The sequence below is a fragment of the Gavia stellata genome, chromosome 2, assembly GCF_030936135.1.
Source record: "Gavia stellata isolate bGavSte3 chromosome 2, bGavSte3.hap2, whole genome shotgun sequence".
Lineage (NCBI taxonomy): Eukaryota > Metazoa > Chordata > Aves > Gaviiformes > Gaviidae > Gavia > Gavia stellata.
Genome location: NC_082595.1, coordinates 48,655,676 through 48,669,683, shown reverse-complemented (window position 1 = coordinate 48,669,683; position 14,008 = coordinate 48,655,676). Strand labels below are relative to the sequence as shown.

General features: G+C 44.4%; 2 protein-coding genes across 2 annotated transcripts in view; one reads left to right on the top strand and one right to left on the bottom strand.

The window, feature by feature from the left end:
- MAP3K5 (mitogen-activated protein kinase kinase kinase 5) overlaps nt 1-1,367 on the bottom strand; it is a 106,969-nt gene extending 105,602 nt beyond the window's left edge. Inside the window, exon 1 of the mRNA XM_059835849.1 lies at nt 965-1,367. Coding sequence (XP_059691832.1) covers nt 965-1,367 — 403 coding nt within the window. The remainder of the gene's footprint in view (nt 1-964) is intronic.
- Nucleotides 1,368-8,143: 6,776 nt separating this feature from the next.
- The window catches only part of PEX7 (peroxisomal biogenesis factor 7), a 47,428-nt gene continuing 41,563 nt past the window's right edge, over nt 8,144-14,008 (top strand). The window contains exons 1-3 of the mRNA XM_059832315.1: nt 8,144-8,270; nt 9,307-9,364; nt 10,891-11,041. Coding sequence (XP_059688298.1) covers nt 8,144-8,270; nt 9,307-9,364; nt 10,891-11,041 — 336 coding nt within the window. The remainder of the gene's footprint in view (nt 8,271-9,306; nt 9,365-10,890; nt 11,042-14,008) is intronic.

Sequence of the window (14,008 nt, the reverse complement as noted above, 5' to 3'; positions counted from 1 at the left end):
AATTTCCTGCTTCCAATTTTTTAAGGCAAAAACCACATTAAATTCAGTACTATAATTTTAGTTGTGTGATGTCTTTACAAGGCTAGTAAGCAGGCTTTTTAATGCTACATTCACGCCACGTATCTGTCAATAAAATAAAAAAAAAGACAGGGGGAAGATATTTGTTATTTTTTTTAAAAACGGGGCCAGGTAAATCACAACACACAACCTTGGGTCACCACATCTTCAAATGAAGGTGTTACAAGTTTATTGCTGGGAAAGCTGGCAAACTGGGGTGAGAGGATGCAGCACAGGGCACTCATGCCGACTAACCGAACCGGTGCACGTAGCTCTTCGTTCAAGCCCGTGCATCATAAATGTTTTATGCAACCAGTACGTGAAGCACAAACTTCCAAGCACAAACACACGGAGCATCCCAGATACTGTGTCAGCACAAAGACATTGTCGAGCTACACGGCTGGTGGCAAATCTACTTTTCAAAGCTCGTGGGGCCTCGCAGCTCCTGCCCGTTTCAGCCAGAGCTCCGTGCATTAGCAAAAACTTACACCCCTGCACACTGTTGGGACCTTAGGAGAAAAAAAGCCAGGTCACGTTTAACCCACAGGTAAGAAATCACCAGTGCCGATTCACAGCACGCTTGCTGACAGAGTTCCTTCTCCAAAACACGGGGCGGGGGACGGGACGGGGACGGACACACAAGAGCAGGCTCTGACGCACTTTTGCCTCTCCACGTAACCGCCGCGGCCGCCCGAAGGGTGTCACCGACGCCCGGGGCCAGCGGGGGCACGCCGGGGCTCAGCCCCCGGAGGGGGCCACGGCCGGAGCTGACCCCGCAGCGGGGGAGGGCCACGCCTGCTCCCGCCGCCCCACGGTGAACCCAGGGCGGCCCGGGCCAGGGAGCTGACGGCGAGCCCGGGCCGAGCGGCTCCCGCGGGGGCGGTCAGCCCCGGCAGGTCGCTCTCACCTGCGTTGTAGAAGCGGTCCAGCACCGCCGTCTCGCCGAAGTCCAGCTTGCCGAAGTGCAGGGTCTCCAGCGCGGCCCCCACCACCTCGCACGCCTCCCGCAGGCTCTGCAGGGCGCCGCTCTCCGCCGCCAGCAGCGGCCCCTGGCTCGCCTCGTTGATCACGTAGGTGACGGCGGTCCGCCTGCCGCCACCCTTGGCCCGCGCCGCGATGCCCGGGCCGGCGGCGGCGCCGTCCTCAGCCCAGAGCGGGCCGGCCGGCGGCGCGGCCAAGTCGGGCAGGAGGCTGCGGGCGCCAGCGTCGGCCCCTTGCGCCCGCCTGCCGAGCACCTCCTCGCAGGGGGGGCCGCCGCCGGGAGGGCTGGGCACCGGCAAGCTGATGATCCCCTCGCTGCTGTCGCTCATCCCGGCGGAGGAGCAGCCGCCGCCGCGGCGCGTCCCGGGCTCTGCCGCGCTGGCCGGGGTTAGGCGGATGCCATGCTGCGCCGCCCGCCCCGGAACGGTCCCGCCGAGCTGCTGGAGGGGAGAGGCGGCCGGGCTGACGCGACGGGCTCCCCTTCGGGCGCTAGCGAAGGCTACCGGAGGTGGGGAGACGAGCTCAGCCTCCTTCGGCGTCTGCCGCCGGCACCATGGCGCGCCGCTCTCTTCTCCCCCGCACCTGCAGAGACTGCCCGGCGAGCCGACCGCGGCAACCCGGCCTCCTTCTCCTGCCGCCCCCGGGACCTGGCTCTTCCTCCGGCCCCTTCGCTCCCCGGGCGAAATTACTCGCCGGCGGGGAGGAACCACTTGTGGGAGCGCTCTTCGGCGCCCCCGCTTTAGCCGAGCGACAGCTGCGGAGCCACTGGCGGCGCGGGCTGAGGCGGCCCCAGCGCCGGGCGCCTCCCTCCGGCCCCGCCCCCGGGCAGAAATAACCACCCCCCGCCTCGCCGTCCCGCCGCCTCGCGTCCCGCGCGGGAGCCCTCGGGGCGGCTGAGCCACGCCGCGTCCCCGCGGGGAGCCCTCCTTTCCCCTCGGGGCCGGCCGTGGGCCCCAGGGGCTTTTCCGCCTGACGCGCCTGTCCTAACTAGCTGGTCATGAGTAAGTGCTTTGGGCGTTTGCGCTGAGTTGAGAGCGCTGGCAGGATTTAGTAATCATTAGCCCTTGTCTTCTACTATTATTCCCACCTAAACCTCCCTCTGTGTTCCCAAACGGCTTCAAGTTCACTGAAGGTTCTGTGGCTGCTTTCAGCAGTATCAGCCTCATGCTTTTCAAGTGCTGTGCCTGGAAACTGGAGAACTACCCCTGCATGCTGATAAAATACATCGGTTTCTTACATTCACCTGGAATTTACCTGTCAAGAACACTCGAGTGCTTGATAATTAACAAAAATATTTCTTCATGGAAAAGGAAACTAGTTGGAATAACTAGCATATAGCCGAAAGCTGTGCTAACTTTCTACGGTCAGCCACCCAGTCGAGGAAAAGATCCTTTGACATTGGAAATAATACATAATGTGAAGGGTGAACACCCTAAACTTTCAGATTATTTGCAGGCCCAGAGTGAATCTCTAAGGAATTCAAAATGGATTGGAAAAGGAAATGACAATGAGACTTCTGCAGTCCGTTTTTGAACAGAAATACCGTGAAATTGGATGATTTAATCAATTTTTTATTTTAGTAGAGGTTTCTATTAAATAGGTACAGGAGAAAAGGAAGAAAAACAGTATTCCACATATTTATGTTTATATGTCATATCAATAGGTCCATCCATTGATCTCGTTAAGGCTAATCAGCTTGTTGGCACAAAGCCTGCTCCTGTGTCATTGTTTTCCATTACCTCTGTAGGCAGAGGATCAATTCTGGAATAATTAGAAAAATTAGTCACCGCAGGACCTTTAGTAGCTCTGTTTGCTTTCGCGTTGAGCAGTCCCTTTTTTTGATGAGGTATGCCTGGCATTTGCTTCTGCTGATAAGAAATGGGTACATGGGGTAGGAAGATGACGAGCAAACTAAAGACTAATTTACAGGGAAAAGTTAATATTTGCTAATCTGCCAGATACAGTAGGTTATTGTTTCTTGCTACAGTCTGAATGGCAATCAGTGTTTTCCTAAATAATGTCGTTTTCCACAAAATGCAGAATCAGTGTTAATCCATTCAGCATTGCAGTTACATCACCTTACAGGAAGCAAGAACAATATGTCTCTGTTGCTCTCCAGAACAGCCCGTGTTTGTCAAGTGCAGAAGGAAGTCTCAGGCTGAAAGGAGGCGGAAGCAGCATGCTATTCCACTTAGCATTACTGACTTGTGAGGCTTGCTTCATTATTAGCACTGCGTCTATTCCAAATTCAAGTTAGTTTTTCTATTGATTTGGCTGGGAGTGAGGTTGGGCCCTAAACCAGAAAAATAAAATTATCAAAATGCTGTTGAATCTGGAATAACAAACACAAATTGCCCACATTTTTATACAGTGAAAACATACCTCTTAATCTGTTAACTCTTCGAAGTGAGCGATCAGACATTTGGAGCTCTTCTGTTTTAATGTTTGATTAGGAGATAATAATTCAAAGGATTGTTTTAAAATCAAAATAACACCTCATTTTTTATAAGAAGTACGCTTACCTTGTTCACTTGTTTCTCAAGTGCTAGAAAATCAGCATCTTTAGCACCAGATGGTTTGCATATAATCACGATTCAGTATCGCCCTGTTCCAGCTCTGTTTTTTCTGATGACAAAAACTTGTAACAAGCAGTTAGCAGTAAATTTGTTGAAAAAATGACCCTCGGTTCTTTATATGTTTTTACAGCTATACATCATTGGCCTCTAGGTTTAACCATACTTACAATTTTAACATCCAAGAATTTGCCAACTTTATTAGTTGCAAATATAAACGCAATTTTTGATGAGTGACAAACAGCATATAACAGATGCCACAGGCTTGATTTAGCCACTCAAACTAGTGTAAACAAGATGCAAGACCAAAAAAGGCAGTTTGAATGTATCCTGCTTTACAGAGATGAAATCTAAAACATACGTGCATTTAACATAACTCTGTCCAACTTACATTTTTCATGTATTACGGCCATCAGCATCTGGTGGAGGGAGAAAAAAGATTCTAGACTAACCTGCATTTTGAATTTTTTTATGGTAGTGCTGATGGAATTGACAGAATGGACTAAAATACATCGCTACAGATACTGGGTTTAAAATGGATGCTAAATTTCATCCATACTTCAAGGTCCTCTTACTTAACTACAGAATAATACATAGGAATGAGAGATTGGAGATACACTGTAAACTCTTCACTGATAAGCAGGAGTAAAGTCCAGTATGCTTCAATTATGGGTGTAAAAAAAAAGAATGTAAAGAAATTTGCAGGTACAAAAATCCGAATGAGATACTGGAAGTACATAAACTAATGCAATTTCTGTAAGCTTTAGACCAGAACTCTCACAAGCAGTAGAAATTATTAAAGTGAAATAAAAAACTTGTTTCTAAAAATTGTCATAGAAAGTTAGACTAAGTATATCACTGTAGACAATCAGAAGTAGCCTTTATGTTCAATATATAGAGGGCAGTATTTTATTATGAGGCAGACAGCTGCCAATCTTTAAAAAGTGGTGAATCTGTGATTACACTGAACATTTAAAGCAATATTTATGTACAAAGGGGCAGGTGAATAGAGACTGGTGGCCATTGTGTAGGGATCCAGCTGATCACAGAACAGTAATAACATGAGGAATCCACTTACAAAATTATGGCATGGTGCACATAAATGGCAGTCAGCAAAAACTGATGGAGCAATGTGGATGCATCGTTGGGGATGGGTATTTCATCAGTCAGGACTGTCCTTGGAGCTCTTGTCTTGTGAGCGTGGTGAAGAATATGCACTGTTCTTGCTTCATACCCTGTTTCCCCACAACAACTCTCACGCTTCTTTCTAAATCTCCTAGTCCAAATCTTCCTCTGCTCCAGCATCTTTCCCTCCTCTCACTTCTGTTCTTTTAAGCTTCCAGAAAAGTCTCCACGCTAACTGCCTCTTCCTTCCAACTTGAACAACCCTCACTTACCCCATATGAGGGGGGCCTTTTCCCTTTGCTTTCATTCCTGCAACCCCACTTGGGTCACCTTTATTTTCACTATTGCCAGTTTTGCAATCTTATCAGGAACCTTGGGACACTAAATGCTTTTCTTAAAGCTTCAACTCGTAGAGCTTTATGACTGTATGGGAATTTCAGCTGGGAACATCTCTCCATTTCTAGTAGTCAATAAGCATTCACTGTTGTAGAAGAAAATCTTGATAGCATGAAGCCTAATGAATGGCTCGATAACTGAAAGACAGAAAAAAGTTTACTGCAGTCCCCGAGTATTTTCAGTGTTTTAAGCTACCTTAGCTGTCCTTGCACGTGGGGGAATAGCTCACAATCTACTTTCTCTGGTAGAAAAGATCTTCTCACAACTTCTTGTAACACTTGGACTCGAGCCTTCCTGATAACTGTTTCTGCTGACCGGCAAGGGTTTTGTAAGGATTTGTGTATACAGCAGCGATGGTTACCAGCCCAACTCGGACCTAAGCTAGCTGTCAGCCAGCAAGCTGAGGAAACGACAGACATGTTTCTAGCAGAACAGAGCTCAGTGGGCTGAAAAGGTGGTGAACTGGACGCAGAGATATTGCTGCAAGCATCTCAACTGGCTGTTCCAATGCTAACGAGGAGTATGACTGTGAGCTGAGCTCAGAGAAGTGACTGCAGGATAAATACAGCCTAAGTTACATAGTAAGCAACTTCCATTTTTTTGATTCATGTTGGGTTAGGAAAACAAATCTCCGCGTAGTTGGGGAATTTTTAACGGTCGGCTCCCAGTTTTTACGTGGAACGTGGCTGCCACCTACCGCTGCGCGCGGCAGAGGGCTGTTCGCTGTTCGTCGGTGGAAAGAGCAGGCTGACAGACCGTTCGGTTTCCACAGCTGCATATAAAATGCTACGGAGACCGCTGGTCCTTCATGTTTCCTGAATTTACCCAGCTGCTCAGGGGCTGAGGAGGAAATACAGTCATGCTTAAGAGTTTTGGGGTTTGGGCCCTTCTCTCTTTGCTTGTAAAATAGCTTTCGTGTCTTTAGTTGTTACTCTACCTTGAAATCTTCTGTGCAAATACTTTCACTCGCCGTATTATTTTGCTTCCTACTTCCAAGGAACTTCAAAACCTCAACTCACAGCTTTTCTGTGGAAAAAAATATTTGTGAACTAGTCCTTCTCTCAGGACTTCCTTGTAACCTTTTATCCACTTCTTGATCTTTATGTCTACGAAAATTCTTTTAATCTGTCTCTAAAACAAAGCTGGGCCACTGATAAGAACTGCTTCCTGTTTGCGTAACCTCTGTGGAATTTCACTCATTACAAAAGAACAACTAGATTTGAAAATGCACTCGGTGAGATCTTTCCAATACTGAGATCTATCAGTGAAAAATTGTCTATAGAGTAACTGGACTTTACACCATCAAGCACCTGACTCCAAAACACCACCGCGCAAATGGCCGTGTCCAAATTTACTTACTGCACCACTGTGGTGGCTGTACATCTTTTCAAATGTTGCTACTGACATCTCAGTCACAAAGGGCAATTACTTTAAAAACACTTGCTAAGAGAATTGTCTTGTAACTTGCATTTTGAAAAGATACACTGATTTAAAAAAATTCCACAGAATCTTTTTAAAAAATTCCACCAAATTGGTGGCACCAATTTGGGCTGGAGCAGCCAATTCAGTAAGATATTCCTTTGCCCCATGGTTAAAAAATCTGATCTCATATGATGTCTGTCAATACTTGCACTGAATTTGGACTTATTTTATTCTAAAATCCTGGAGGCTGTTTGATAAATGTATTTGTTTTCATTTTTACCACAAGATCAAAGAATTAGTAGAACTGCCTAATTCAGTGATCTGCATTTGAGTGCCAGTTTAAGCAATTAGATATTTGTGTGGCTTTACAATAGATTTTGTAGTCAATGTTTTGTTTTAAATATAAGGCTGAGCAGCAGGAGTACATGACTTTCCTCCAAGCTCCATGAAGTAATCTTGATTAAATAATCTAATTGGCCTTTGCTGTACCTTCCTAATGTATAAAATAGTATGTCTGTATTTTTATCTCTACACACATAGATGGGTCATTATAACTAATTAGGGTAGTCTGTGTCCAACTAGAATAACCTCTGTATCTGTATTTTAAAGTCCTGTATATCACACACAGGATAGAATATAACAAAAGTGGCAGCTGCTGTTCTGCCAGAATATTTCTTTTCTAAGCCTGAACTGCTCCCCCGCTTCCTTTCAAAGGCAAAATTCCCACTGACTTACAGAGAATTTGTCACGGGTGTAAGGAAACTTGAGTTTGTTCATAAAAGGACTTTGGTAAAGCATAATTGCATCACAAGAAGAATGTTAAAATACACAGATCTATTCAAGAAATTAGAGAATGAGATAGCTTAGAAGAGCTTTTTAAGAGGAAAAATGACAAGTAACATGCATACTTGTACTATGATTGAAACATTTCATGTATTCAAGCTGATGCACACACAATGAGATGATGTATATGTCTTTGAAGTTTGGTCTCCTTCTCACCAGAAGGTGATTTTGCAGAGTTATCATGAGAAACAGGCAGCGAGGGGTTGGATGCCTCGTCTGGGCCAGATGACCTTTAATTACGAATCACACTGGGGTATGTAGGAAAGCCTAACAAGTGATAAATTTCGCAGTAGGCCCCCCTAAGTTTACAGCTTTCCTCCAAAGAGGTCAGAGGACAAGGCTGCACCGGAGGGATAAGCCACCGAGGCCCGAAGCTGCAGCTACCACCTCTGCAGAGTCGGTCGGAGCAGGACCCGGCAGCCGCTGCGGCCGGTCAGCGCTGCGAGGCAGAGCGGGACGGACCCCAGGACCAGCAGCAGTTGCCCCGGAGCCCAGGGGGCCCTCGGAGGCGGCAGCGGTGCCCTCTCCAGCCGGGCCTGCTGGTGCAGCCTCGGCGGACGGGGCTGTGCCGGCCGGGCTCGCCACGCTGACAGCGACCCGGCCAGCCCTCTGCCATCGCCAAAGATGGCGGCGGCGCCGCCGCAGCCTCAGCACCGCCCGGCGGGCGGGACGCTTCCGGCGGGGCCGTGCGCGCGGCGGGGGCGCGACGGCTCCTCCACGCCTCAGCCGGGGCCCAGGCGGGGGCCATGGGGACGGCGGGCGGTGGCGCCGGCACGCTGCGGCTGCCCGGGCTGCACGGCTACGCGGCAGAGTTCTCGCCCTACTGGCCGGGGCGTGTGGCCTGCGCCGCCGCGCAGCACTACGGCATCGCAGGTGCGGGCGAGGCCTCCGCGGCGCCGGGCGGCGGGCGGGCGGGTAACCGTTAACGTACGTTCGCGGTGGCGGCTCCTCCCGGGGCTCGTGGCTGGAAGTCGGGGTGTCCGGAACGACCCTCAGCGTCTGCAAAAGCGTTCGGGGATTTCCCTTTCCGTTGCTTTTGCTTTGCTTGGGTACAACGTATCTTCTCCGTGAGCGGGCCGGGCTGGTGCTTGCCTCGGAGGTCCCCGCCCGGCCGGGTGCTCCGCCGGACGAAAATACCAACCCCCTGTTCCGGTGGTGGTGTTCACAAGACCCTCCCGCAAGACGACTGGTTTTATAGGGTCGAGAATAAATATAGGGGTGGAGACATACACAATGTGAATGAAATGTCGGAAAATGTTTTCTCCTTGAAATGTTAACTCTTCCAGTCTCAGTCACCGAGTGTCCAGACAGGCCCTGGTGACTCCGCGGTCGCGCTGAAGAGGCAAGCTGAGCTTTTCTCAGCGTTAGGACCTTTTTCGTTTCCAGTGGGAGTATTGCTCCTGAAAGCATTCATTTTAAATAAAGTCTCTAAATGTGGAATTACTTCGACAATATCCCAGCCATATGGGAAAGCAGTACCCGTGTGTGTTTTCTCGGAACTGAATTATTTGTTTCTTTTTTGGTGGGCTGTGTTTGTATTACTAGATTCAGGGAGAAAAAAAGTGTTCTGTCTTCTGTGTTATCAAAAAGGAACCCTGTGCTTCTATGTCTGTAACATGAGGCTCATGGGGAAAATGCACTTTTCTGCTTTATAAGCGAGTTGTTTCTTTTCCGACCTCACCTGCAGGTATACTGGAGTGAAAAAAAAAACCAAAAAACTATCTGATGTAAATTAAATACTGCTCTAGAGAACATGAGACAAGGAAATGTTTATTTGCAACTAATTGTTTGGCCTCTTAAACTTCAGATGTACTTTGTATTTGCACACTGGACCTGCCTCAGAACAACATTAGTTTACTTTGGCATGGGGGAGCTGGTTGCAATGTTTTGTTTTATTTTGCTGGTTTAGGTTGTGGAACTCTGGCAGTGCTGGAACAAAATGAAGCTGGGATTGTTCTGCTCAGGAGGTAAGATAGGTTTATATTTTATTTTTGCAAGAGAAAAACTTATGTACCTGTGAGTACAAGACACAACCCAAATATTTTGGGTTATTGTTAGGGATAAAAAGTATTGTATCCATGCTATTGTATCTACTGAATACACGTCTTTGTATTTACGTACAAATGGATGTTTTTGTATTTACATAAAAATGATAGGTTGCATAAATTGCATAGATTTTGTTATAGGAAGTAATCTGGATTGCATCCTTTCTATAGTGTAAACCATTTTATAGAAAACTGACAATGTAAATTAAAAGCAGCCTCTCTGCCCTACCTTGAAATTAAAAGTTTTAGCTTTTTAGGAACAGTGCATTGCCACCTAAATCTATGCCCTTGTGATTGACTTATACTGAAAATAGAGCAGGAAGCTGCATAAAGTCATGGAGGTCCTTCCTAGGAGATGCAGTATTCTAAGGGTTTGAGAGGAGTCTGGTTTGTGTTCTGGATGGGAGGAGGAGAAAGGTTAGCATGGAGGGGCTTTAATACTTGACCATCATTGACCTAAAATTTTTTTAAAGAAAGTTTTGAAACAGCAATTGTTTAGATTGAGGGAGCTGAAATAGAAATGCTTAACAAGTAGTTAATCATATTCAGAGAAACTGGTTTTAATTCATAATTATAAAGCAAGACTCTTTGAAGCTGTTCAACACTGTTAGTTCTGCTAAGTGCTCTGCTTTAGTACTGTTCACTTCTATGTTTCCATGGACTCCACTTATTTTGTTGTAGAAAGTCCTGTAACCATGAGCCATAACAAGCTGTGTCGTTTTCTCTATCAAAACTTTCTCTGTGTGTGCCTTTTCCTCTTCATTACTGCAGGGTGCCATGAAGTTTAACCCGAGCTTAGCTGAACCTTTGGTGAAAAGGGGGTGAATAAATTCATATTCACCATCAGATAACAGCATGGTCACTGATAGTTGTTGCAGAGTAGCTAATATATGGTATCAGATCCCATATGATGAATTGTTGTTGTTGTCTTGAAAACCCTTTTAAGGGAGTGTAGAAATGTTTAACATGTTCATGACTGTCTTTCTGTTGGTCTTTCATTGTGACTCAGCTTCCTAATGGTGTTGTGAATTGGATAGAGCCTTCCCAACACAGTTTTATTTCTTTGTTTAGCACAGTTGTTAGAGACAAAGGGCTCCTACCTCTGTAGCAACATCCTGGAGAAATGGTAGATCAGACTGAGATGTGTAGTACCTCTGTCTGTTTGCCTGGCAAGTTTAAGACTGAAATCAGATTTCATTCTCTGTGTGTGGAAGGTCCTTGGCTTATTTATGCTTTAACTTAATCAACCTATTCTGGCATACAGCTGTAAAAGTTGGCATTATAACAAGTAAGTTACTTGTAAGATATACTGGAAACTCAAATACATGAAAATGCTGTTTAGAATGGTAAAGAGGGTGATTTAAAGAAATACTGTCTTTGCATGTAACTAGTCCAGACTTTTATGTCATGTTTTCTTACGGACAAATATCTTCTTTGTTCTGATTTAGTTTTGACTGGAATGATGGCCTGTTTGATGTGACCTGGAGTGAGAATAATGAACATGTGTTAATCACTTCTAGCGGAGATGGATCTCTGCAAATCTGGGATACAGCTAAAGCCAAAGGTCTGCTGCAAGTCTATAAAGAGCACACTCAGGAGGTAAACCAGGCAAACTTGAAAAATTTAATGGACGATCTGATGTTTGAATTATTAAAAGATTTATTTGTGGACTTATAATCAACAGTGGGTTTTATTGTCTATTTTTTAACTTTGGGTCCGTGGTTTGAATTTATAACAACATTATTTTTGACTCTAAAGTGAGTTACCTATTGTACATATTCGTATCTACATTCATACGCTGTAGTAGGTACCACTTAATTACACAGATCTAATATATTCAGAAATAGCATTTGTGGTTTCTTATAGGCTACGTAATCATTGTGTTGTATGAAAGTACAGCAGCCATTCTGTGACTTTTAGAGAGCATTATTGGATAGATCAGACAGCTGATGTATAGAGCAGTGTTATTATCCGTGAGGATATAGAGTGATACACATTATGCAGATCCTTAGGACTTCTGTTATATCCAGGAAGTGCTTATCCTTTTCCATCCTAGCATCTGTGAGATCCTACTCAAATAACAGTAGTCAAATATTGGGACAGCATGTATTTTTTTAGCCTTCGTTTGATACTGTTGCATTTGTTTTTCTTAAAATGTCAGTTTCTTTATGCAGTGCAATATGGGTAGAGAAAAATGTTATACTCATGTTCATAAATGTATTTGCATATTTTTAAGGACATTTATGCTTTAGTATATTTATCTTCCCCCAAGTGATTTTTCTACCCTTTTTTTTTTTTTTTTTCATGCTTTCCTTCTAACTCTGCACTCACTTCTGTCAAGTCTTTGAACTTTAGATGCAATCAGTTTTAGCCTGGATTACTGACGCTTTATCTAAATGACATAAATCTGAATAAAATAACCTAGTGGATAAGTGGTCAATAAAAAATGATGGAGGAAATCCAGTTTTGTATTCACAAAGACCTCAAGATTTTTTTCAGATATGAAGCACAAAGCTAAAAGCTGAGTGACTGCAGTTATGTGACAGTCCATCTTCTGTACCTAATTTCTTTGTAATTTTGCTACTTTGGTTTAATACATATACTATGTAAATAAAGAATTTTGAGAGATGAGTTTGTAGTTGTGATCAGAATTTTATGATAGTGTTCAAAGGCTGATGGTAGTAACAGAAAGATGTCGGCAAAGCATAATACCAAATTTTTTTTTTGTGTGTCTATCATTTTCTCATTGAAATTCTGTCCGTAAGTTTTATTTTTGTTCTGCTACACCATCTGTTGTTTGTGAAGTAAACATTTTTGTGTCCAAGTCTTAGCTTAGCAGGTAGCATGGGGAGGTGGATGCATTCAACCATGAGTTAGAAAGACAGTATAGGAAACATGGGCTGAGTGTTTATGGTGTGATATGTAAGGTTTGTATTGATTCTTTACAAACATGCATTAAAAGGATAGATCTCAGAGGGAATATACCTAATAGTTTGTGGTAAACAGTGGCAGACAGTGCTCTTCAAAATGATTGACTAACTTCCTAATCCTTAATCCCTGTCTGACATGTCTAATGACAATTTTGTCACTGCATTTTATAATATTTCTAATGCAAGATTGACAGGGATCTGTTTCTTGTTTTCTAAATGAGATCATTGTCTGTCCTTAAAAAGAATGTGCATTTTTAATTTAAAAGCACACCTTTATTATCAAAGGACAATGAGTTTTATTCCAGCAATAACCAACTGCTGAATCTCATGAATAAGTTAGTCTAATTTACTTTGGTTTTGATGAAGTCTCACTGGAATGTGAGACAACAGAATGCTTGAATTGAATTTTTCTTGTAAAGTGAACTGGAACATTTATTTTGAACTATTTTTTATGTTTTTACATTTTTTTTCATCATCTTTTCATCTTGCCTGAGGCATTTCTTGCTGCTGTTTAGGCATAAACTAGTATTGATGTATTTTATGATTGAAAATAAAGCACTAGAAGATGAACAGCTAAGGTTTATGCTGTGTTACTAGTCTTTCCCAGTTGCTCAACACAGCTTCTATTGAAATGTCTGTAAATATATGTTGGATGACAGCATGAAAAGGAAAGAAGAATAAAAGTGAACCGTACTTGGTTCTCCACACCTTCTTCTCTTCATTCTCTTTCCATTACCTGGACCTGTCACATGCCAAATGGAAAATAGCTCTTTCTTTTTCTGAGCCTGTTGTCTATTCTGTTTGTAATTCTTGCCTGAAGGAGAATTTGCCCAGGTCCCATTGCCTCCGATGCAGCTGCAGAGTGCTGGGCAGTCCCAACCGTGTCTGCCAGATGTACACAGATCTGTGTCACAACACGTGTTCAACAGATCTATGTGCTGATAGCTTGTGAGCAAGCTGTAAGCCATATGTGCGCCTTGCCTTATCTGTGCAGTAGATCTGATACATCCCAAATATGTGGGGCTAGGTGAGTTGTGTGACACAGGTGCATATTTCTCAGAGACTTGTTTCTTTCTGGAAAATCTTGGACATGAATATGAGAGCCAAACACTTAACTGAGCTGATTTCATAGGGCTGTTGTGTGAAAGAGGCATACTACGTAGTGATACATTTAGGGGCATTTCCAAACAGCAACAGGTTAGGAGTTGAACACAGGCCATCACACAGATTCAGGGGGAAGGAGAGGGGCTAATGTTTGTGAGGAGCTGGGGAGCCACTTCGGAGAACCGGGATGTCTTTCATTCTTAAAATATGAGCAGGTACTTGTGTGTCTCTTCTGTTATTATTTTAATAGGAGGAGTCAGGTTGAAAGGGAGGGTGTTTTAATGAGCTGTAGTACTGGTAGTTAGCTGACAGAAGTAGAAAAGCCAAGAGGTCTAAAGTCATGGTTTGGGAAAACAAACGAAAGAATTACCTCTCAGTTTGTTATTTGGCTTTTGTCAAGTACAGTCTGAGTGTCTTGTACATTTGGATTATAAACTCCACACGGAAGGGAGCTAGCACAAAGTGGTGCCAGAGCAATATGCCTTTCAGTATATGGGAAGTAGGACATTGTAAAATAAAAAAGGAAAATTGC